Here is an 8,585-nt window from a genome sequence, read left to right as displayed (position 1 = left end):
TTATTGTATCAATTATGTAGCTTATCAATAATTACTTTTAAAATATTATATTTTCTCAATATGAATTTGATTTCACTATTAGAATCATGTAATTACCAAAATATGATTATTTCAACATTAGCATATATTAAGACCTAAAAAATCAAATATTTTCAAAAAGATTATTTAAATAAAAATTTGTACTTAATAAGAGAAGAGAAAATATTTAATTTTTTTAAAATAATTATCTTTATATTATCATTACAACTATTATTTATAGCATTCTTAAATTTCAAATTATTTCTCTTTAATTATTATTTATTTTATTTATAATATTATGTAATTTTAAATTATTTTTAACAAAAAATTCAACACTCACACGAAATGGTGCATCACTCTAGTTCTTATTTAAAAAGAGTAGTCACATATTTTTTTATGAGAATATTGTTTAAATTGAGAATCATATTAACTTTGATTTAAATCTTTAATCACTCTTTTAATTTAATATTTATTTGGCTTAATTAAAAAGTAAAAAAATATTTAAGTAAATTTTTTAATGACATTCAATTAAACTCTATATTTTTATTTTGAACCAAATAATCTCTTATAATTAAAAATTAATTAATTATTTTAATTAAATTATCATTTATCATTTTATATTATATGATTTGATATGTTGACATGTTAGATATAGAATGATTATATGCGCTATTTTGATTAAAAATAATTAATTAATTATTAATTATAATATTTTATTTTATTTAAAATAAAAATATAAAACATTAATTAAATATAATAAAACATAAATATTTATTTAATTTTTTTGAATAGTTTAAATACTTTTTCACATATTATGTCAATCTATTTTTTTCACCTTGTTTCTTACCCTATATCCTGTAATTTTGAATTAAGTTAAAGGTTTAACATTTCAATTCTACTAATTAAGAGGTCTTAATCAACTTTTAACTTGGTACTTGATTCCGTCGTGATAAGAACAACACAGTAAAAGGAGCACATACAACGGTAAATAATTTCAAAGAATATAGCATCCTTCTTTTGAGACAAAGAAGGACTTGTCAAAATATATAGGTTCTTGCCTTTCTATGATTCCTTAGTGCACATGTTATTACTATTCACACAATTAACTTTTTACTGAATACTATTTTTTTTTTATCTTAATGTATACCGAAAAGTAGTATCATTTTATCTGAGGAATATGATAGAGTTTTCAAAGTTTATGAATAATGCATTGAAATACATGGTAAGAGTGAATTTGATTGGAAGATTTTAAAATCGTATGTGAATATATATAATTATTAAGATTTATAATAGAATTTAAATTAATTACTATTTGTAAAATTGAGTTTAATCGTCATGTGATTTAAGCTCAAAATTTTATTAGAATAATAATAATTAGACTTGAATCATTACGATTAATATTAAAATAGTTGTCAATCTGGTGAGGATTTTCGTATTATACTTATGAGATATTGAACTTATATAATAATCTTTAACTGTGATTATATAATTTTAATAAATATACAAAAGATTTGAATGAGTGACTCGACAAATTATTATACCAATAATGTTTAAACTAGAGTTGTTACATAAAACTTTATAAATCAAAATAATTTCCTCATTAACCATGCTTTATCTAAGAATTAAAAAATAAAATAAAGTCCAATCTGTATTGATTTCAATTTAATTCTATTAATTAGAAGAAGAAAATTAATCACTAATAGAAATTACTAAGTTAGAAAGTGTCTCTTTCTGTCTCAGCTAAGCATCCAATATCGAAAAATCTTTTAGTGTACTCTGTCCTCGTATTTCAAAGATTCCCATCCTTTAACTTAGAGCTTCATCTAATTTAGCTATAAACATTAACATTCTTATTTGAAAGCAAAGGAACAATACTTGACATTTAATAAGTCACATATTTATTCCATATTCTTTTATAGTACTCTAAGTGAATAAATTCCTTTAATTGACAACAGTTAACTATTCATTTTATTGTACATTAAGATTCCTTAAGAAAAAAAGAATAAAAACATAATATATGAGTGAGAAAGACATTTGATCAACTTGCAATTAAAGTATATTATCCTAAATAAAGTCTAAGATTTAATGATTGATTGGCTGGTTGATGTTAAGATCAATAATAAGATATTTATAAAATATTTCAATTGATAAAATAAATCTTTAATTAGAATTAGGTAAAAAAAAAAACCATTCAAATTAAAAATTTCATACCGCAAGTCGAAAATATATATGTTCGATTCTTCATTTTCATTTTTCCGAAGAGTAAAAACGAGGTCGTTTTGATTCGAAACTCTTGCAGAGCAAGCTATAAAGTCACCACCTCGCTCCTCCAACCCTTCATTTCCACTCTCTCTCTCTCGCTAACTCGCCTGGACTCATCTCCCCGAAAAGATGGACCAATTCAAGAAGCAACCTCGTCTTCCAAAATTCGCGATCCCCAAACGCTACGACATTCGGCTGAAACCTGACCTCTCCGCCTGCAAATTCGCCGGCACCGTCTCAATTGACCTCGACATCGTCGCCGGCACTCGCTTCATCGTCCTCAATGCCGCCGAACTCTCCATCAACCCCGGCTCCGTCTGCTTCTCCCCTCGTAACTCTTCCAAGGTCTCCTCGATCTCGACAAAAATTTTTTTCGTTTCCTTTAGTTTGAAAGCAACATTTGATTGCTTTAGAGCTTTTCATTTCTTCATTTCCACTTCACTTAGGTTATTTTTAGGATTCGAAGTAAGATTTCGTAATCTGTTTTTTGGTTTAACTAAAATTTGGTCAACTTACTTCGATGTAACTGATTGTTAAGCAGGTATTTGAGGCGTCGGAAGTAGAGTTAGTGGAAGAGGATGAGATTTTGGTGTTAGATTTTGCCGAGACACTTCCTCTGGACCTGGGAGTTTTGGCTATTGGATTTGAGGGTGTGTTAAATGACAGAATGAAAGGTTTCTATAGAAGGTACCCATTTCATGCTTGTATACACACACACTCTTTTTGATGTAAATAAAAGAGTAGGATGTTATCTAATTTAGGATATTTTGACATTCAGTACTTACGAGCATAATGGTGAGAAGAAGAATATGGCAGTTACACAGTTTGAGCCAGCTGATGCTAGGCGATGCTTTCCGTGTTGGGATGAACCTGCTTGCAAGGTTATTGTCTTATCTATTTTAAAAGCTTGTTTATTACTTGTTAAGTTTAGTCTTGACATCAAAGCTTGATGACAAAACTTGTGTTATAGGCTACATTTAAGATCACATTGGATGTGCCATCTGAACTAGTGGCCCTTTCAAACATGCCTGTTGTTGAGGAGAAAGTGAATGGCCCTCTGAAAACTGTTTCTTATCAAGAATCACCAATCATGTCTACTTATTTGGTGGCAGTTGTTGTTGGTTTGTTCGATTATGTGGAAGATCACACATCAGATGGTAAGATCATACTTTGTTATTTGTTGCTTACGTTGACAGCCCAGGCATACTTTATTATTTATTGCCTTGACATTTTACCTGTATCTCTGTTCAGGGATTAAAGTTCGAGTATACTGTCAAGTTGGGAAGACAACTCAAGGGAAATTTGCTCTAAATGTTGCTGTGCGGACACTAGAGTTGTACAAAGAGTATGTTTTCTCTGATTTTTCATCATTCAATTACTTGTGTATTGATTGTTATTCCCACATTTTATGTCTCTTACTATACAAACTGGTGAAGACTATCGGCCATTCTTTCACATGGGTGCTTACTGTTTCCAATCTATTTTCTGAATTTATTCGCAATTAATTCTGTTAACTTCTATAGATATTTTGCTGTGCCCTATGCTCTTCCCAAATTGGATATGATTGCTATTCCTGATTTTGCTGCCGGTGCAATGGAGAACTATGGCTTAGTTACATACCGTGAAACAGCTTTGCTCTATGATGAGCAGCATTCTGCAGCTGCCAATAAGCAGAGGGTAAAATTTGTAAATTATGTTGGTATCTTTATCATATTATTTCATCCTGCATCAGACAAAATGTTTTGACAATACTACTTGGTTGCTGTTAAGGTTGCAACTGTGGTGGCCCATGAACTGGCACACCAGTGGTTTGGTAATCTTGTGACAATGGAATGGTGGACACATTTGTGGCTTAATGAGGGTTTTGCAACATGGGTAAGGCACTTTAGATTTTTTTGTCTCCATATCTATTTACTATAACCAGCTTGTGCTAGGAACTGCATAACTAATGATTATGCATTTTCAGGTGAGCTACTTGGCAACTGATTACTTGTTTCCAGAATGGAAAATATGGACTCAGTTTCTTGATGAATGTACTGATGGCCTTAGGTTGGACGGGCTTGCAGAATCCCACCCAATCGAGGTAAATGGATACAAAGTAGGATTATTTTCTCTACATTAGAAAGGTTGGTATGATTGCTTGTTACTAGAATATTTGATATTTAAAATAATTGACTTTGCAGGTGGAAATTAATCATGCTGGTGAAATTGATGAAATTTTTGATGCTATAAGTTACAGAAAAGGTGCATCAGTTATCCGGATGCTACAAAGCTACTTAGGTGCTGAATGCTTTCAGGTTGGTCTGCTTTGTTACATGTATCATGATTCTTTCATCAGCTGATTTCTAAATGATTGTTGCATTTTTTTTGTGTGTGCAATTGATTTTATTTTACCTGCATCTTTTGAACCTTCCAAGTGTTAAGATTATCTTATTAGTATTTATTTCTGATGAAAACAGATGGAAAGTCTATTTGTATTTATTTATTTCATTATTGCTTTTGAGGTCATATGTTTACTCCAATCTTCTTCATTGCATTTGTGAACTTAAATTTGGATAATTTTTCTTTGAATATCTTAAACTCAAAAGTTAACTTGATTTATTCACATGTGAATCATTCCTGCAATCAGAGGTCACTTGCTTCATATATAAAAAAACATGCATGCTCAAATGCAAAGACTGAAGACTTATGGGCTGCCCTTGAGGAGGGATCTGGTGAACCAGTCAACAAGCTAATGAATACATGGACAAAGCAGAAGGGGTATCCAGTTGTCTCTGTCAAAGTCAAAGATCAGAAGTTGGAATTTGAGCAGGTTTAATTATGTTTGATTCTTTTGGTTGGGTGGACCAGGTGGGGGAAGATTGGGGGTTTCTCTTCAATTAAAACTTTGAAATTGTACCTCTCAATTCAAATTCATTGTCAGCTGTTTTATTTTATGATGGTTTTATTTGATGTTATTCTTAAAGTTAAGTTTGTGTTCTAACACTTGATGTGATGAATGGCAGTCACAATTCTTATCTAGTGGTTGCCATGGGGATGGGCAGTGGATTGTCCCAGTAACTTTTTGTTGTGGGTCATATGACAAGAAGAAAAGCTTCTTGTTACAAACAAAGTCTGAAACTCATGATGTAAAGGAGTTCTTTTCTGACAGCAACAAAAGTGGTATAGCGCATTTTTGGATAAAGCTTAATGTGGATCAGACTGGCTTCTATCGGGTGAAATATGATGAGGAACTTGCAGCTAGAGTTCGTTATGCAATAGAAAACAAATACTTGACTGCAACTGACAGATTTGGTAATTTGAATATTTTCATTAGATCGCATATTGTTCTTGAATGGTAAAAGAGATAAGTTAACATTACTTCTTCCTTTTACAGGCATTCTTGATGATTCATTTGCACTTTGTATGGCACGCCAGCTGCCGTTGACCTCCTTGCTTACCTTGATGGGTGCCTACAGAGAGGAACTTGAGTATACTGTGTTGTCAAACTTGATAAGTGTACTGTTCACCTCTTATCTTGTTTAAATTTGATTTCATTGTGCTCTGAGTCCTGATTCTGGCTTTTGCTTTTCGCAGATAACGTATAAGGTTGGGAGAATTGCAGCAGATGCAAAACCTGAACTAATGGATGACATTAAACAATTTTTTGTTAACCTTTTCCAATATTCTGCTGAGTAAGTTATCTCAAATATGGATGCTAGTTTCCCTGTGATTTTAATTACTGCTTGACATGCTGCATTATGATGCCTTCAAGTGTATGTTAAATCTGGTTGGATTGTAACACTGGCAACACATGACAATCTATTGAGAACTGGTTGAGAAGCTCATCAATTTTATTTAATTTAATTCTTCATCTAAAACAAGAATTAATGTTACCAACCTGTTTAGGTGCTTGAGCTGGAGGCTGTTAATTGACCAAAGGAATGAAGAGAACATATTCTTTTTAATCTTCATAAGCAAGTGGAAACTTGGTCTTATTACATATTTTGACCACTATATAAAGCTTCAAGGGAGAAAGGATTTTTTTGGTTCTTCATGAGCAAATGGAGACCTAGTCTCATTGCATCTTTTGACCCAAGTGGAAAGCACTCTGCAGTATAAATCCATGAAGATTGGCTTCTTACTTTGACATTCTTTTTTCTGTTTTAATTCTAACAGGAAGCTTGGTTGGGATGCTAAACAAGGTGAGAGTCATCTGGATGCAATGTTGAGAGGAGAAATTTTGACTGCCCTTGCTATGCTTGGGCATGAGGAGACACTGACAGAAGCAATGAGGCGATTTCATGCATTCTTGAATGACAGAAACTCACCACTCCTCCCTCCTGACATAAGAAAGGTTGTTGATTGTGAAGGATTAGTTAAAACAGTTGTTCCCCTTTTTATAGTCACCTGCTAACTATTATTTTCTCTGCTTGCAGGCAGCATATGTAGCTGTAATGCAGCAAGTCAACTCCTCTGACAGAGCAGGTTTTGAGTCTCTTTTGAGAGTTTATAGAGAGACGGATCTAAGCCAGGAGAAAACTCGCATTTTAGGTAGTGACAAATCCTTGCCATTGTGATGCAGATGGTTGAGTCTATGAATTTGACAATTACATTACTTGTTTTTCCTGTAGGCTCATTGGCATCTTGTCCGGATCAGGGTATAGTTCTTGAAGTTCTAAACTTTGTACTGTCTCCTGAGGTATTCTAACTGTTGTTGAAAGGTTACCATTGATCTTAATAAACTAATTCCTCTGATGGTCTGAATAACATTTTCCCTTTTGTTCAGGTTCGCAGCCAAGATGCTGTGTTTGGACTTGCTGTTAGCAAGGAGGGACGTGAAGTTGCATGGACATGGCTCAAGGTAATACTAGCAATCAGGGATTTTCTTTTTTGGATGAGGGGGGAAGATGCAGAGATTATTGGAGAAAAGGGTGTCTTGAGTCTTGACGGTTTAGGAACGTATGATGCTGGTGAATAACCAATGTTTTAGCAATACATCATCTTGTGGGATCTTCAGTTTTTGTAATATAAAGAACATAAATATTGTTGATTTTAGCCCCTGTTATTCTTTTCCTCTTTACATTCTTCTCATCTGTCTGATGATGTGAATACAGGATAACTGGGATCTCATCTCAAAAACATATGGAAGTGGATTTCTGATAACTCGCTTTGTCAGTGCAATTGTCTCACCGGTTTGTGCCCTGCTCTGCCTTCTCTCTCTCTAACTTAATCATAATTTATAATCTGAATTTGTGTTTTGTCTGTTATGCATTCTGTTTTACTTGTTTAATTTTACCCCTCACTATAGAGGGACCATTTATATGTGATCATGAATATCATTTTTTAATTGTGTGTGTGTGTTTTTTATTTCTTTAATCTTTCCTCCTTGCGTGTCTGTCTTGTACACAGTTTGCTTCATTTGAGAAAGTGAAGGAAGTGGAGGAGTTCTTTGCAACCCGGACAAAGCATTCAATTGCCAGAACGTTGAAGCAGAGCCTTGAGCGGGTCAACATTAATGCCAATTGGGTTCAGAGCATTCAGGAAGAGAACAATCTAGCTGAGGCCGTGCTGGAGTTAGCTTACAGGAAATACTAAGTTTGATCTTTCTAGTGCCTTTTTTCCTATCTACCTTTACTTTAGTTGTAGAATAGAAAGCTGTTGGGGTGGCTTTTTACTGTTCTCATACTTAACAGAGTAATATGAACAATAATGCATGGGACGTCGTCAGTTTCTAATAGTCTTGCTGATAATCATATTGTCTAGTGTCTTTTCCACATACTGCTAAATGCTAGTAAAAGAATATGCAAGAAAAAGACGAGCTTAAATAAGAGAAAATTGAAGGAAGAAATTCGTTCATATGAATTGTAGATTGGGAATCTCCCTCTACCCGGTGGTTTCTTTTGATCATCAATAAATAAATTTGCATTTTAATGATTATTAAATTTAAGGAAAGTAAACTATTTGACCTTACAATTCTCTTTCAACAGAAAATAAAGTTTTTGAAACAACCTTCTATTGTATGCTATTGGAGAAATGTTCTGTTCTTTTTTATTATCCTAATTATAAAACCTTTTCCAAACAGCACATAGTGAATAAAAATTTTAACGATGTCATCTCTGTTTTAGGGTTTGTTTATTGATTATGATATAGTCAAATGTCGAGAAATAGATCACAGCACAATGACAATGGTATTGAACAGAGAGTCGATTTAGAAATATTGAAGGGGGTTGATACATTTTAACTGAAAGAGTTGAGGCAGCTGAAATAGTTGAGCATTTAATTTTTTTATGACGGGAAAGAGATATTGGGAGATTAAGTTGTCA

At 32.9% G+C, this 8,585-nt stretch overlaps 1 protein-coding gene across 1 annotated transcript; it reads left to right on the top strand.

The window, feature by feature from the left end:
- Nucleotides 2,355-8,015, top strand: LOC18588104 (aminopeptidase M1). The gene is made up of 19 exons (XM_007012297.2): nt 2,355-2,625; nt 2,822-2,967; nt 3,059-3,161; nt 3,251-3,437; nt 3,532-3,625; nt 3,804-3,957; nt 4,051-4,155; nt 4,247-4,363; nt 4,464-4,577; nt 4,910-5,092; nt 5,286-5,574; nt 5,657-5,778; nt 5,857-5,954; nt 6,439-6,616; nt 6,699-6,813; nt 6,894-6,961; nt 7,049-7,123; nt 7,377-7,454; nt 7,672-8,015. Exons 1-19 carry the CDS (start codon nt 2,410-2,412, stop codon nt 7,855-7,857), a joined length of 2,628 nt encoding a protein of 875 aa, XP_007012359.2. The 5' UTR covers nt 2,355-2,409; the 3' UTR covers nt 7,858-8,015.

This window comes from Theobroma cacao, chromosome 9 (assembly GCF_000208745.1).
Source record: "Theobroma cacao cultivar B97-61/B2 chromosome 9, Criollo_cocoa_genome_V2, whole genome shotgun sequence".
Classification (NCBI taxonomy): Eukaryota; Viridiplantae; Streptophyta; class Magnoliopsida; order Malvales; family Malvaceae; genus Theobroma; species Theobroma cacao.
Note: the sequence above shows the minus strand (reverse complement) of the source record. Positions and strands in the feature narration are given on the sequence as shown.